The following is a 17,428-nucleotide window of genomic DNA, read 5'->3' as shown; positions in this document are numbered from 1 at the left end:
CGGTCTGGCAAAATTAGCGTTCGCAATGGATACAGCACTTTCGTCACGCTGCAATGTTCAAAATGGTTTAATACAGCGCACTCTCTTCTTCTTTATAATGTGAGAAGAATGAAGTAGTTTTGCTGCTCATATTCACACAGACTTCTCACAAACTTCTTTCTTTAATTTTATTGGAATTACCTGAAAATATTTTTATTTGTCACATCTGACATAAATATATATTTTTTTAAAGCCATTTTTATTTTGGATTTTATGTTTGTATTTTTGTTTAATGTTATTTTTAGTTTTACTCCAGAATATTTTTGTGTGTGTTTTGTGTGTCAAGTTACCACAACACCATTGATATCTTTTATTATTGAAGCTCAAGGAGATTGTTTGGTGTTGGTGTCCCTTGTTAATTTCACATTGTATATTTAAAATGTACCTGAATCCTCACAAACAAACTGTCCTTTTTGAAGTAAAACACACATAGGCAAGTATAATTCAAACCAAAAATCCTTTATTAAGGGCTCAGAACCAAACAAAGAGGGAGGCAACGCTGGATAAACAGCAGAAATTAGCGAAGCCTTTGACCCCCAGGGCAGACATTAATTCTTGAACATCAAAATTGGTGGCCTGAGGAGTCCATATGTAGAAGTCCCAGAGACCTGGAAAGCAGCAGATGACATCTGTGTCCCCAGGCTGTGGTACCACAAGAGGCTGCATCTTTTGCCAGACCAGACTGGATCCAGGGTCCTCACTCTCTGGTCTTCCTTCCACGCTTCCTTCCACGCTGTGGCTCTGCTGTTGGAGACGTGGCAGGAGGAGGAGTAGGACCTGGAGGAGGAGGAGGACTAGTAGGACCTGGAGGAGAAGGAGGAGGACCTGGAGGAGGAGGAGGAGGACCATGTGTGAGGTCACAAAGGTGTGTATCAGATGTTATTTGGGCCCTCAACCCCTTATTGAGAGCCTCCAACATTAAGGACTCACACATGAGTTGTTGTCCCTCCTCCATCCTCTGCATGTTACAGGCAATGATGGCAGCGAAGTCCTCCTCCACGGTGTGTGGTGCTCCCAGGGCCTCTGTAGCCTTCCAAAAGAGGCCTATGGCAGCCTCCTCTAGGGCACTCCTCCTCCTGCCACTTTCTCTTTGCAGGTGTAGGGGAGGGACCTGCATATCAGGCAGCCTGCTCAGCCCGGCCACCTCCTGGCTGAGACTTCCCTGTGTATGAAAAAGGGACATGGTTTTAGTTTTTGCATCATCAATCACAATCATAAATTAGTACTCCAAACTAACATCTAGTTAACATCATTGATTGGACAAGCAGAAATATTTAGAGGAATGCTATACCTGGCTCAATCTGGGCTCCTCCACATGTTGTTGCCTGGAAGGCACAGGTTGGGCGTCAGAAGCCTCAGCTGGGGGGGAAGGAAGCGTGGAAGGAAGACTGGAGAGTGATGACCCGGGTTCACTCTGGCCTGCCAGAGAATGCAGCCTGTCATAGTACCACATCCTGGGGACATAGATGTCATCTGCTGCTCCGGATCTCTGCGAATCCTGGACTTTCTGGCGCTCCCTTACATATGTGCTCCTCAGGCCACCAATTAGGATCTTCAAATATGTGATGTCTGCCATGAGGATCACCTGCTTCACAATTTCCAAAAATTGATCCAGCGCTGCCTTTCTCTTTGTTTGGTTCCTGTAATGTGGGTGGTTGATCTCCCACAGACAAGGCAGCTCCCTGAACATGTCAATGAATATTGCCATGAAGTCAGTATCTTGAAAGATATCCATTTTCACTGCAAGACACAACACAAGACAAACCCTAATGTCAGCCAAAACTCTCCTAATCTTGTTACAATATAGGCCTCAATGTAGAAGCAGTATAGGCACAAGTATGTCTCTTACCTTCGTTCTTACGATCGGCACCTCCAATGCTCCTTCCTCCGCTCACAGATCGTACGTAATACGCACGTGTGGTACGCTTTATACACACTGCGCATGCGTGTAACTCCGCCCGCCCCTGACGTTCTTTCTAGTCTATTCCCCGCCCCTTTTCGTTCTGCGCAGTGGGGGAAGAGCACATGGCGGATACACAGCAGGTGCGTGCTAATTACAGGAATGAGGAGGAGGAAAGCCCGGATCCGGAGACGTCCCGATCCAGAAGGAGATTTAAGGCCTCAAATATGTCCTTTGGGGAGATGTTGGAGATGGTGGACATCCTGAAGAAGGCCGACTATGATGGAAAGTATGGACATTACCCCAACCCCAATGTCAGAAAGGCCAAGATCATGGCGAAAGTAGTCAAGAGTCTGCACCGGAATTTCGGGGTACGACGATCGAAAGATCAGCTCAGGAAGCGGTGGTCGGACCTCAAATTACGAGAACATGAGCAGTACAGAAAGATCCGGAGAGTGCTGCAAAAAAGTAAGTAGTTGTGCTGTGTTCCTATTCTTTATGTTTATGACGTTCGTGCTGCTCCATGTGCTTTTCTTAAAAGTGTACATTTTAAAATGTCAACTTTCATGTTCATGGGCACATTATTCATTCGTATCAAACATTTTTCTTTCGGACTATAAAACACCATTGTTTTGGCCATATGCATTTGGCCACATTTTTTTAAGCCCTACTTGTATGAAACTAATTTGGTGGTGTAGATGGCTTTGTTACTAGAATGAAATGCAAACTAGATTCTGTGTAAGGAGAGGACACTGAGCAGCTGTTTTCACATCTGGACGCTGGAGCACTAGTGTGGGACACCAGAACACCATTTTTATTAAGGGGGGCCACACAGGTGTACATCCCTGGGAATTACAGATCAGTTAGCCTAACATCAATAGTATGTAAACTCTTGGAGGGGATGATAAGGGACTATATACAAGGTTTTAGTAATAAGAACGATATCATTAGCAGTAATCAGCATGGATTCATGAAGAATCGTTCTTGCCAAACCAATCTATTAACCTTCTATGAGGAGGTGAGTTGCCATCTAGATAAAGGAAGGCCCGTAGACGTGGTGTATCTGGATTTTGCAAAAGCATTTGACACAGTTCCCCATAAACGTTTACTGTACAAAATAAGGTCCATTGGCATGGACCATAGGGTGAGTACATGGATTGAAAACTGGCTACAAGGGCAAGTTCAGAGGGTGGTGATAAATGGGGAGTACTCAGAATGGTCAGGGGTGGGTAGTGGGGTTCCCCAGGGTTCTGTGCTGGGACCAATCCTATTTAATTTGTTTATAAATGACCTGGAGGATGGGATAAACAGTTCAATCTCTGTATTTGCAGACGATACTAAGCTAAGCAGGGCAATAACTTTTCCGCAGGATGTGGAAACCTTGCAAAAAGACCTGAACAAATTAATGGGGTGGGCGACCACATGGCAAATGAGGTTCAATGTAGAAAAATGTAAAATAATGCATTTGGGTGGCAAAAATATGAATGCAATCTATATACTGGGGGGAGAACCTCTGGGGGAATCTAGGATGGAAAAGGACCTGGGGGTCCTAGTAGATGATAGGCTCAGCAATGGCATGCAATGCCAAGCTGCTGCTAATAAAGCAAACAGAATATTGGCATGCATTAAAAGGGGGATCAACGCAAGAGATAAAACGATAATTCTCCCACTCTACAAGGGTCTGGTCCGGCCGCACCTGGAGTATGCTGTCCAGTTCTGGGCACCAGTCCTCAGGAAGGATGTACTAGAAATGGAGAGAGTACAAAGAAGGGCAACAAAGCTAATAAAGGGTCTGGAGGATCTTAGTTATGAGGAAAGGTTGCAAGCACTGAACTTATTCTCTCTGGAGAAGAGACGCTTGAGAGGGGAAATGATTTCAATTTACAAATACTGTACTGGTGACCCCACAATAGGGATAAAACTTTTTCGCAGAAGAGAGTTTAATAAGACTCGTGGCCACTTATTACAATTAGAAGAAAAGAGGTTTAACCTTAAACTACGTAGAGGGTTCTTTACTGTAAGAGCGGCAAGGATGTGGAATTCCCTTCCACAGGCGGTGGTCTCAGCGGGGAGCATTGATAGCTTCAAGAAACTATTAGATAATCACCTAAATGACCGCAACATACAGGGATATACAATGTAATACTGACACATAATCACACACATAGGTTGGACTTGATGGACTTGTGTCTTTTTTCAACCTCACCTACTATGTAACTATGTAACTATGTAGGTGCTCCAGTGTATACTATAGGGGGGTCACCATCTGTGAAGCTTGTACAAAACAGGTAAAGTATTGCAGCTTGACAAAGGACACTGAAAATGCTACATCTTGGAACTCGGCTAAAATTGACAATTGTACCCCACTTCCAAGCAATGTTTCCTATTTATAGTTCTGCCATCAAATATCTGTGTGCTAAGTATAGCATTTTTGTTTTACATAGGGGAGAAAAGACTAGGAGGACACCCCTCATCCGAGGAGACCACAGACCCCCCACCTCTGGAAGAAGGGGAAATACCCCCAACCCAAGAAGAGCAAGAGGAGGAAGAAGACGTGGTGGAAATTGTCACCACAACAGGTGAGTGTCTGCGACCACAGGCTCAGGTAAGAGATGGATGCCGGCATATTTTTAAAACCTGTTTTTGTTTGTTTTCTCTCTTTTTAGGTGATTGTGATGTTGTGGATCCAGATCCTTTCACATCAGAAAGTGCCCAGATCCTGATCGGGGAGATCATGGGGTGTAATTTACAATTGGAAAACCTCAAGAAAAATATCAATGATGTTATCCAAAAAAATAAGAACATCACTGATGTTTTGGGGCGAGTTTAAAACCCCTCAAAATCACTTTCTTCTTTTGTGTTCTACAAATTTTAAAATGTTTTAGCGATTTTTCTAAAAACTAAATTTGGAGGATGCACACAGTGTGCCAATATGTGCTATCTGCCATCACGGGAGATCAATGGACACGTTTTGGGGGTGCAACCCCTTCCTCAATAATAAAGTAGCTATGAGGAAGGGGTTTCTCCCCCAAAACACGTCCCTTGATCCCCCGTGATGGCAGCTAGCACATGTTGACATTGGTAAATTGGTGTTCATCTTCCAAATTTGGCTTTTCCTGGGGTGACTTCACCCCATCTGAACGCAATATCAAACACAGTTCCTAAATACTGATGTCTGATATTGCCTTCAAGTTCTACCAAATGTGAACTTTGTAAGTTCCAAGATTTGTGTCTTGTTGGTTTTACACATGCCTGTTTTATCTTAAATGGACATTTCTATTTGTGATAATGCAACCCCAAAAAATGTTATACAACAAACATGTTGGTTTGTTTTAAAAACCTTTTCTAAATGCACATGTGATTGTGCAGGTATTAAAATGATTGTTAATGAAGAATGTGTGGATTATTGTGTCAACGCTAAAACACTTTGGTGGTGATGTAATTGGTGTTTTCTGTGAAAATGGGGGTTAGTTCCTAAGGGCAAATCCTCTTTGCACTACAAGTGCAGTTTCAGTGCAGTTGCAAGTGCACTTGTAGTGCAAAGTGTCTTTGCCTTTAGTAAATAACACCCAACAGTGCTTTGTATAAGGTTACACAATCACGCCATTTTCAGGGCTCCCCACATTTCTGACAGGGTCAGGTAAAACAAACACAAGCAGGAAATGTCACCAAAGATTTGTTTTTTTTTTTTTTAATTATTTGATAAAGGTTTCACAAATTGTCTGGCAAAGTGATGGGCCCCCCACCCGCAAAGAACTCAAGGTATCTTAACCGGACATCACGGGCACTCAGGGAGGGCAAGCCAGGACGGCCACTTTCAAGCGCCGTCAGGGTTGGTTCATTGATCATTCCGGCCTCAGGCCCAACTGAGCCAGCATAGTTGGCAGAATGTTTGCGTAAAAAGTTATGTAGAACACAGCACGCCAGGATTAGATGATTAAGTTTATACTCCGCCATATGGATGGGTGTCAGAAATAGGCGGAACCGGCTGGCCATGATTCCAAATGTGTTCTCCACCACTCTTCTGGCCAGCCGGTAATTAAAAACCCTGTGTTCCGGGGTGAGGGTCCTCATCGGGAATGGCCGCATAAGATGGTCCCCCAGCACAAAGGCTTCATCCGCAACGAAGACGAATGGGAGTCCTTCCACATTGTCTTCTGGAGGTGGCAAGTCCAAGCTGCCATTCTGGAGACGCCTGTAAAACTCCGTCTGGGCGATGACTCCACCATCAGACATCTGCCCATTCTTCCCCACGTCCACATACAGGAACTCATAAGTAGCCGACACCACCGCCAACATCACTATACTATTGAACCCCTTGTAGTTGTAATAGTACGACCCCGAGTTGGGTGGTGGGACGATGTGGACGTGTTTCCCATCAATTGCCCCTTCGCAGTTAAGAAAGTCCCACCGCTGGGCAAAGTGGGAGGCCACAGTCTGCCATTCCTGTGGCGTGGAAGGAAACTGTTGAGGAAAAAGAAAAAACATTATTATTATTGCACATAACCATGGAAAGCAGATTATAGACACAAAACATTCTTGGCCAACATCCAGATCACATTTATTAAGGGGAATTTTACAACACCAAAGTATAAGTTATACCTATCATATTCCCCCTCCCACCCCCTCTCATGGGCCATTTCTAACATTATAGGGGGGGGGGGGGGTGATCTTGGACAGGTAACCCTCTTCACTTCATTGAGAGATGAATGCCTAAATACAGGGTATTACTTGGAACAGCCCCTCCTAAGTTACACTATTGGCAGCCCACTGGACAAGTAAGAAGTGTCATAATACAAAGATATAAATACACATTGTACACATTAGAGCACATTTTGACATTCTGCTATTACCTATCAAGATAATAATAGGATACAAAAACTTGAAACAGTACCATTTGAAAGTATACAGGCAGGCCCTTGCACTACATGCTTTGGGGAATTCATCCATACATCTGACCACAAAAGAGATGGGTATAGTGTGTATGGGTTTGGCAAAGTCAGCAGATAGATGATTGGGGATAGATAGATAGTTGGTATCCGTTGACTTAGCAGTTGGGGGAGGGAGGGTTAATAAAAATTATTTGGGACACTACAAAAAAAAGCCTCTGGCACTCTGCCTGAATTTAAAGCACAAATCACATTTATAAACATTTTAGGGGGTGTTTGGGGTAAAGCACTACTATGGAGTTGATAAAATACATTGTTAAGTGACTACATGAGGTGAATATAGGGCCAGAAAAACATGCTGGGAAGGTTAGTGAAGGCAAATAGGTATGAAGGACAAAAAAAAAGATTACCTAAAAATCCAGCATGCATGAGAACAAAGGGGACATTCACAGCATATTACAATCATGGTAATTAGGGAATGAGGAAAGAAATACAATATATTAGTAAACATTCAATACAATAAAATGTGATATTAAAGGATAAAAATCTTACCTTAATATACTCCTTCTGCAGGACCTGGATGATGGCAGAACAGGTCTCTGGGATAATAATCCCCAGAGCCTGGGGGGAGATGCCTGTCGAGAACTTGAGATCCTGCAGGCTTCTCCCTGTCGCCAAGTACCGCAGGGTAGCGACCAACCTCTGCTCCGGAGTGATGGCTTGCCTCATGCAGGTATCCTGCCTGCTGATATAGGGGGTCAGCGAAGCCAACAAACGGTGAAATACGGGGTCCGTCATCCTGAGAAAGTTCCTGAAATCATCAGGATTATTCTCACGGATCTCACGGAGCAAAGGCATATGAGAGAACTGGTCACGCTGAAGCAACCAATTCTTGGTCCATGAACTCCTCCCCACCCTGTTCATGGACTGGACTTGTGTCAAGGTCAGGACCCCAACACCAAGCCCCCGCACAGCACGAACTCTACGAGGAGTACGTATACGCAACATGGCTAGAAAACGGTCGGCTGCTCAGAACGAAGTAACAGAACGCACTGAAGAACAGCAAGGCCTGTGAAGAGCGACCTGAAAAACAGCAACGAGCGGGTAAGATCGCACAGAAAACTCCGATACGAACTTACTGCACGCACTGAAGAGCAGATACAAACCCACAAGCACAAACTGAACCGCAGAAAACGATCTGAAAGCCACGAGTCTGAAAAAGCGCGAATCGTCTCTCACCAAACTTTTACTAACACGAGATTAGCAAAAGGAGCCCAAAGGGTGCCGCGCTTGGTTCTGAACTGGCCTTTTCTAGTCTCGTCGTACGTGGTGTACGTGACCGCGTGGTTGGCGATCGGAAATTCCGACAACTTTGTGCGACCGTGTGTACGCAAAACAAGTTTGAGCCAACATCCGTCGGAAAAAATCCTAGGATTTTGATGTCGGAATGTCCGAACAAAGTCCGACCGTGTGTACGGGGCATTAGACTGGGATGCCATTAAAGTTCATGTGTGTGTAAAGGTGGGTGTCTCAATACTTTTGGCAATATAGTGATATGTCAGATCCACATATGTATCTGAAATGTGCTGTTTTCTACTGGGAGACCAAGTTCCAAGGCTGCAACAATACACAATCTACATTGTCATAAACCCATGTATGTAAAAGAGCTTTTAACTTTAAGATACTTAACCAACGTGACCCCATTGAAAGGTTTCCCTTCCTGTTCTTTTTTTATTTCTGTTCTGGCTCTGGTGGCAGCTCAAATTTTTTAGTCCTCGTTTACATTCTGATAGTAAGTGCCAGGACAAGATATATATACAGTTGTGCTCATAAGTTTACATACCCTGGCAGAATTTATGATTTCTTGGCCATTTTCAGAGAATATGAATAACACAAAAACTTCTTTTTCACTCATGGTTAGTGTTTGGTTGAAGCCATTTATTATCAATCAACTGTGTTTACTCTTTTTAAATCATAATCACAACCGAAACTACCAAAATGACCCTGATCAAAGTTTACATACCCCAGTTCTCAATACCATGTTTTGCCCCCTTTAACATCAATGACAGCTTGAAGTCTTTTGTGGTATTTGTGGATGAGGCTCTTTATCTTCTCAGATGGTAAAGCTGCCCATTCCTGTTGGCAAAAAGCCTCCAGTTCCTGTAAATTCTTGGGCTGTCTTGCATGAATTGCACGTTTGAGATCTCCCCAGAGTGGCTCAATGATATTGAGGTCAGGGGACTGAGATGGCAACTTCAGAACCTTCACTTTATTCTGCTGTAGCCAATGACAGGTCGACTTGGCCTTTTGGATCATTATCATGTTGGAATGTCCAAGTACGTCCCATGCGCAGCTTCCTGGCTGATGAATGCAAATGTTCCTCTAATATTTTTTGATAACATACTGCATTCATCTTACCATCAATTTTGACCAAATTTCCTGTGCCTTTGTAGCTCACACATCCCCAAAACATCAGCGATCCACCTCCGTTTTTCACAGTAGGAATGGTGTACATTTCATCTTAGGCCTTGTTGACTCCTCTCCAAATGTAGCATGATTGTGGCCAAAAAGCTCAATTTTGTTCTCATCACTCCAAATGACTTTGAGGTTTGTCTCTGTGCTGTTTGGCGTATTGTAAGCGGGATACTTTGTGGCATTTGCGTAGTAATGGCTTTCTTCTGGCGACTCGACCATGCAGCCCATCTTTCTTCAAGTGCCTCCTTATTGTGAATCTTGAAACAGCCACACCACATGATTTCAGAGAGTCCTGTATTTCACCTGAAGTTATTTGTGGGTTTTTCTTTGCATCCCGAACAATTTTCCTGGCAGTTGTGGCTGAAATTTTAGTTGGTCTACCTGACTGTGGTTTGGTTTCAACAGAACCCCTCATTTTCCACTTCTTCATTAGAGTTTGAACACTGCTGACTGGCATTCTCAATTCCTTGGATATCTTTTTATATCCCTTTCCTGTTTTATACAGTTCAACTACCTTTTCCCGCAGATCGTTTGACAATTCTTTAGCTTTCCCTAATGACTCAGAATCCAGAAACGTCAGTGCAGCACTGGATGAAAGATGCAAGGGTCTGTCAGGAGTCCAGAAACTCATTGTCCTTTTATACACACACCAATTACAAGCAAACAGATCACAGGTGAGGATGGTTATCTTTAATAGCCATTCAAACCCCTTTGTGTCAACTTGGGTACATGTTATCAGGCCAAAATCACCAGGGTATGTAAACTTTTGATCAGGGTCATTTGGGTAGTTTCTGTTCTCATTGATTTAAAAAGAGTAAACAAAGTTGATTGATAATAAATGGCTTCAGCCAAACACTAACCATGAGTGAAAGAAAAGTTTTTGCGTTATCAGTCATAGTCTCTGAAAATTGGCCAAAAAATCATACATTCTGCCAGGGTATGTAAACTTATGAACACAACGGTATAGGTATATATATATATATATATATATATATATATATATATTTATATATTTATATATACACATACATTGTGGTAGTGTGTGGTGTGCAGATACCCGATACAGTAGTACCTTGGATTACAAGCATAATCCGTTCCAGAAGAATGCTTGTACTCCAAAGTACTCGTATATCAAACCGAGTTTCCCCATAGGAATCAATGGAAACTCAGATAATTTGTTCCACAGCCACTACTTGTCTATGCAATACCACATGTGGCCAGAGGTGGGGGGGGGCGGAGACACTCGGAAACACTGGGAGAAGCTCAGAGACTCAGTTTCCGAGTCGTCTCCGAGCGGCTGCCAGTGTCTCCGAGCTACACCGGAGCCCCCGCACCTCTGGCCAAATGCGATACGGCACACCCCAGAGGCTTGAATCCTGCTCGTCTTGCGAGACAACCCTCAAAAACCGAGTCAGGATTGAAAAAAAAAAAACAGCTCATATTGCGAAACGCTTGTAAACCGCATTACTCGCAATCTGAGGTTTTACTGTAATTAGATTTTGATTTATTGCCCTCTCCGAAGGTAAAATGCGCACTTTTTTTTTCTTGGTCCTTTTATGGGTACAACAACAAATAATGCACACATATATGGTATCCCATGTCAAAAGTAGGAAAACTTACTTTAGGCTTTTCTTTGGTGGTGGGTCCTGGTAATGGCAAGAAACGTATGGATAGACTTTAAAAATACAATTTTTCTTACTTTTATGGGACAGTTTTCCTTTGATAATGAAAAGAAATCAGGAGACATTCATTACCATTTACAATCAAATGAAGGCCCACGTTATCTTGAACAACGCAAGATATAAATCAATCTTTTAATTTATTTTTTCCCCTCTTAGGGCTTATTCACATGGGCAGTTGGGGAGGGGGCGTTAAAAATACACAGTTGAGATGTGGTTTTACAGCCCCTCAACTGACCCCATGGCATGATCAGTGGACAGTATGGCAGCTAAACGGAAACCGCTCAAGTTAATGGGGCCATGCTGCAACCTCCCTTCAACTGTTTGTAATGCACGTGCCTGTGTGAGCAGGTAAGCGGGTTTTTGAGGGTTAAAACAGGCAGTGAGAAGGAAATATATCGCTTCCCAGCTATGAAAATCGACTCACTACTTTTTCAGAGGGATGGCAGGGGTTGCTGCAAGTGTGAATGAGCCCTAACCTTGGGGCCCCATTCACATCTGAGCGTAGCAGAAACATGCGCATTTCTGAAAAAACAGCGTGTGACGTGCGTTTGGGTGCCATTCATTCTTAATTGCACATCTAATGCACTAAAAAGTCAGCTCCAAAAAAAAAAAAGATCCAGGAACTAGTTTGGCTTGTTTCTGGAACCTACGGCAGCTCATTCACGTGAATGGGCTACCCTACATGCCATACCAAAAACATATTTAAAAAAATGCTCATGTGCCACTCAGGTGTGAGGTGTGAGTGCAGCATGACAGCGGAGTTGGCCTTAAAGCATATTCCCCAACTCCCCAGTGAATCCAGAGTTGTCCAGTGTCAGCCGACGCTCTGTTTCAGCACTCTGGGTTCTGCGCCGCAATCTTCTCCTCTGACGTCATGAGAGGCCAACTGCCTTTTCCGGGTTCTTTCAGCTGATATCCCGATGATGTGCAGTGACACATGTGCATTGTAGCAGAGATTGACTTGAAGCCTCCTAAGATGTGTGACATCAGTATCCCTAGTGTGTTTTATTAGAGAACCATCAACTCTTGACATCATCGGTAGGCCAATTGTCTTCTCCTGGGTTCTTTGAGCTGGCCTTCTGATGATGTGCAACGACACATGTGCAGTGTAGCAAAGATTGACCTGAAGAAGCCTCCTAGGATGTGTGACATGAGTATCTCAGGAGGCTTCGGGCTGGAGGGAGGGGCATCATTCTTGCCTAGGTGAGAAACTTGGAAGTGCGAGGGCCAGAACCCACTGAAAAAGTACCAAACACCCCCCATAAACATAATAACCACTTGTGAAGGGGGGAAGGGGTGCATGAGTCAAATCATGGGGAGTCATAGATGAGGATTGTACACCAATTTTAAAGTTTGTTTTACCTTTACGGGGTTAAAGGAGAAGTATAGCCAAAGCTCTCTCAGGGATCACAGTTCATTTTGCACTCCTGAAACCTATTTTCAGCTGACGTCACAGTGCCAGTCTAGGCTCTGAAAACATATGGTTGGGATCTGCCCAGGAGCCTAGACTGGCAGCTGGCTCAGCCTCTCAGCAAGCTTTTGAGAGCCTGAGCCAGCCCCTCCACAGCCCATTGCTCCAGTGAGCACTGGAGGGGCAGAGCAGAGAGCCGGTGAATGAAAGTCACTGGCTCTCTGCTCATGGAACACTGAGAACTGAGCGATCAGTGGCGATGCTGCATCCACCTAGGTGAGCATACTTTTTTTGGAGGGGGGGTTCTCTTAACCCATACTTCTTTAATGTGTATCTAAAATTAAAATCAGTGTTGCAAGATTCCTGACACATAGTTAAAATTGTATGTAAAGGCAAACATTGTTTGGATATAGATCGGATGGGTTAGACCCACTGCTGAGTTTTTGATGCCATCTCTTTCTCCACTGAGGATAAATACGCCTCTGTAGGCCCCGTTGACACTTCTGGGTGGCAAGAACGTGGCAGGTGGATTGCAGTGCCGTTCATTCTTAACGGCTCCTGAAATGGACCAGCAAACGCATGTTCGCTAAATCATACCACAACACGTGGTAACTTATTGCCGTGCATTGTAGTGCGGTGCGATTAAGAAAAAAAAAAGGGTGCCTGCGCTTCCTTCTTGTGATTGTCATGTATGGGCTGCCCTTTGCACAACTCATCTAAACACATAGGTGCAGGACTTTGTTTTAGGCTGGGTTCACTTATATGATTCGGAAAGGAATTGAACCGCATTCCTATTCAAATCACATGCCATCTCACACCAAATTCGAACAAAAAAGATGCAGGACCCTTTTTTTTTCCGCACTGGAATCGAATCGCATGGGTGTTCACACCTATGCTGATTCTGTCAATCGCACTGCGTTTTGCAAAGTGTTTTGGGGTGTTAACTTAACATTGACACTCCCTAGCCGTGCGATTTCTGTGTGGTGAATGCACAGGATTTGCTGCGTTTCCGGCACTGCATGTATTTGAACTAAGCCTTTAAGGGGATGTAAAGGCAGAAGGTGTTTTATCTTAATGCATCCTATGCATTAAGATAAAAAAACATTTTGTGTGTAGCAGCCTCTCCAGCACCCCCTAATTACTTACCTGAGCCCCTTCTCTCTCCAGTGATGTCCACAAATGTCTAAGCCATCCGGGACACTCCTCCTGATTGGCTGAGACACAGCAGTGGCCCCATTGGCTCATGCGGCTGTCAATCAACGTCAGTCAGCCAATCAGGGGAGAGAGGGGGCAGGCTCTGTGTCTGAATGGAGGCACAGAGCTGTGACTCGGCTTGGGTGCCCCCATAGCAAGCTGCTGGCTGTGGGGTCACTCAATAGGAGGGAGGGGCCAGGAGCAGCAAAGAGGAACCCGAGAAGAGGTGGATCCAGACTGCTCTGTGCAAAGCCAACTCTACAGAGGAGGTGAGTATAACATGTTTGTTATTTAACCACATGCCGACCAGCCGCTGCAGTTGTACTGCGGCAGAATGGCACGGCTGGGCGAAATGACGTTATGTAACGTCGTTTCGCCCTGTGGCCACTAGGGGGCGTGCGCGTGTGCCCCCTTGATCCGATGCGAGTGCCCAGCGGCCTCGATCACCGCCGGGCTCCCGCGAACGCTCGGGGCACACGGAGAACCCGGAACTGTGTATGTAAACACAGTTTCCGGTTCTCTGAGGGGAGAACTGACAGATCGTCTGTTCATACAGAGTATGAACAGCGATCTGTAAGTTTCCCTGCACAGTCCCCTCCCCCCTTCAGTTAGAACACAAACTAGGACACACATTAACCCCTTCACTGCCCCCTAGTGTTAACCCCTTCACTGCCAGTGACATTTTTACAGTAATCAGTGCATTTTTAATCGCACTGATCGCTGTATTAATGGCAATGGTCCCAAAAATGTGTCAAAATTGTCCGACGTATCCGCCATAATGTCGCAGTCACGATAAAAATCACAGATCGCCGCCACTACTAATGAAAAAAAAAATAATGAAAATGCCATAAATCTATCCCCTATTTTGTCGATAACTTTTGCGCAAACCAATCAATATACGCTTATTGTGATTTTTTTTGTTACCAAAAATATGTAGAGAATGTAAGAATACATATCGGCCTAGACTGAGGGAAAAAAATGTTTTTTATATATTTTTTGGGGATATTTATTATAGCAAAAAGTAAAAAATAATGCGTTTTTTTCAAAATTGTCGCTCTTTTTTTGTTTATAGCTCAAAAAATAAAAACCGCAGAGGTGATCAAATACCACCAAAAGAAAGCTCTATTTGTGGGGAAAAAAGGACATTGATTTTGTTTGGGAGCCATGTCGCACGACCGCGCAATTGTCAGTTAAAGCGATGCAGTGCCAAATCTCAAAAAATTGCTCTGGTCTTTGGCCAGCCAAATGGTCCGGGGCTTAAGTGGTTAATAAAAAAAAAAAAAAAACTGCCTCATGCCGATATACGTCGGCAAAGTGGCACGGGTGCGGAAACCATACCATACGTCGCTGCGTCATCTGCGGCTAACTTGTGCGTTCCGCTGGAGCGCGCCCCGCAGAATCGATGTTCATCGGTGGCCCATGATCGTATCGTCCCCTATGTAAACAAGGCATTTCCCTGTTCTGCCTACTACTCCCAGTGATCGGGAGCAGTGATCTCTTTCATGTTCTAGTGAGCCCATCCCCCCTACAGTTAGGACATCCTGAGGGAACAGTTAACCCCTTGATCGCCCCCTATTGTTTAACCTCTTCCCTTCCAGTGACATTTACACAGTAAATCAGTGTATTTTTATAGCACTGATCACTGTATAAATGCCAATGGTCCCAAAAAAAAAAAGGGTCAAAAGTGTCCGATCTGTCCACCGCAATGTCGCAGTCATAATTAAAAAAAAAAGCAGATCGCCGCCATTACTAATAAAAAAAAAAATTAAAATGCCATAAATCTATCCCCTATTTTGTCGATAACATTTGCACAAACCAATCAATATACGCTTTTTGCGATTTTTTTTTTTTTTTTTTTACCAAAAATTTGTAGAAGAATATGTATCAGCCTAAACTGTGGAAGAAATTAGTTTTTATATATATTTTTTGGGGATATTTATTACAACAAAAAGTAAAAAATATTGCTTTTTTTTTCAAAATTGTCGCTCTTTTTTTGTTTATGGCGCAAAAAATAAAAAACGCAGAGGTGATCAAATACCACCAAAAGAAAGCTCTATTTGTGGGGAAAAAAAGGACGTCAATTTTGTTTGGGTACATTGCGCACAACCACAAAAAAGGGGCCTGGTCATTAAGGGGTCCAATCCTTCCGGGGCTGAAGGGGTTAAAAGATCATGCCTCAACTGTGAGCCAAGTGTTTGGCTTGCCGTTGTTCTGACATATAGTGTCCTCCTATCAGATAGTGTCCGCCCCGTACTGCGCAGGCGCAGCGCCTGCGCAGTACGGAGCAGCAGGAGATGCCGAAAATGTCCGAAGTTGATCAGCTGACCATCAGCTGTACATGGCGCTCGGGCACCTGTTAGCGATGGCTGTGTAAGAGGGCCCCTCGCGGGCTCGCTTCGCTCGCCATGCTTCGGGCACGGCCTCGCTGCGCTTGGCAACTATTTATTCTAACTCTGTGTCCACTTGGATAGTAGGGAATGATCCTGGACATAGGGTAAGAATAAATGCGCAGGCGCCGTGTACAGCTGACGATCAGCTGTTGAACTTCGGAGACTTTCGGCGTCTCGTTTGTCCTCCGTACTGCGCCTACGCAGTACAGGGCAGACACTTCTGGATAGGGGACTGTATTGGACAAGACACCGTTGCGGCACAGTCCACTGACCCCAATGGGGGCAAGTCTGACAGATGGTGCCAAGACAGGAAGTAAAGGGGTGTCTCTGGTAGGGCTATTAACCCTTCCATACTCAATACAAAAGTAAAACTAAAAGTTATGGCTTTACATACACTTTAAAGCCCAGCTCTAAGAAGAGTAAATATCTCCCCCTTGCTAGGGTTAAATGCTTGTTTAGTTCTATGGTACCAGAAAAAGCAATCCACCTCTCTCTCATAGGATGCATTAAGGTGAAAAAACACGAAGGTTTACAACCCCTTTAACCCATGCAGCGCAGGTGCAGCCCCACTGCAAGGGAGGATTTTTACTTTTCCTGGAGTTTAACTTCTAGAAACATGTATTTCTTACAACAAAGTACAAAACGTAGGAATCACCCTGCACAATATATTAATAATACATTGTAGACCAGACATAAAAAAAAGATACAGTGTACCCCACCTACTGTATGATCTGTACATCATGTACTGTATACAGTATATATACATAGTGTACCCCCCCTTTTTCCCTGGCAGGGCACACAAGGCACCTCTTTGCTGTATGACCTGTATGCACTGCACCCCTCTGTTATCAGCAGTGTAATTATAGTGATATAAGGAAGGTTGGCACTCACATGACACGGCCCCCGCAGTGCTGGCACAGCTCCTGGTTCACTGGCAGTGCTCTCTGGTCTGGTCCAGCCTGCTTGTCACACTCCTTCCCCACCACCAGCAGGCACAGCCATAGCAGTAGCAGCAAAGACAGCCTCATCATTCTCCTCTCTGTCTGGGATCTGCTCCCAAATAACAAAACATCTGGCATGCTGTCTGCTCTGACTCCCAGGGGGCGGGACCAACACTCCTCTCCTGACAATGCTGCCCCCCTGGAGGGCGGGGCCACATTTCCTCACCTGACAGCTCCACCCCTCATGTCTCCCACTCATCTGCTTCTCTCTGCCTGGGACATATAGCAATCCACAATCCACTTAGAGTTGCCACCTCATCCCTTTAAACCCGAACACCTTTGAATTACACAGGTTCTGAGGCTAATTAAATGCAGATAAGGTACCAAGTGAGTTTAATTACCACCTTAATCAGCCACAGAACCTGTGTGATTAATATGTGTTCGGGTTTAAAGGGGTGAGGTGGCAACCATAAATCCACTGCAGATCACTTTTTAGAGGGACGGCCA

General features: G+C 44.4%; 1 protein-coding gene across 1 annotated transcript in view; it reads right to left on the bottom strand.

The window, feature by feature from the left end:
* Positions 1-17,087, bottom strand: part of LOC141120641 (attractin-like) — a 163,093-nt gene extending 146,006 nt beyond the window's left edge. Inside the window, exon 1 of the mRNA XM_073611026.1 lies at positions 16,872-17,087. Within this exon, the coding sequence (XP_073467127.1) occupies positions 16,872-17,059 (188 nt within the window). The 5' untranslated portion in view covers positions 17,060-17,087. The remainder of the gene's footprint in view (positions 1-16,871) is intronic.
* Between the last annotated feature and the right edge of the window lie 341 nt (positions 17,088-17,428).

This window comes from Aquarana catesbeiana, linkage group LG01 (genome assembly GCF_042186555.1).
Source record: "Aquarana catesbeiana isolate 2022-GZ linkage group LG01, ASM4218655v1, whole genome shotgun sequence".
Classification (NCBI taxonomy): domain Eukaryota; kingdom Metazoa; phylum Chordata; class Amphibia; order Anura; family Ranidae; genus Aquarana; species Aquarana catesbeiana.
This window is presented reverse-complemented; position numbering and strand designations above follow the sequence as displayed.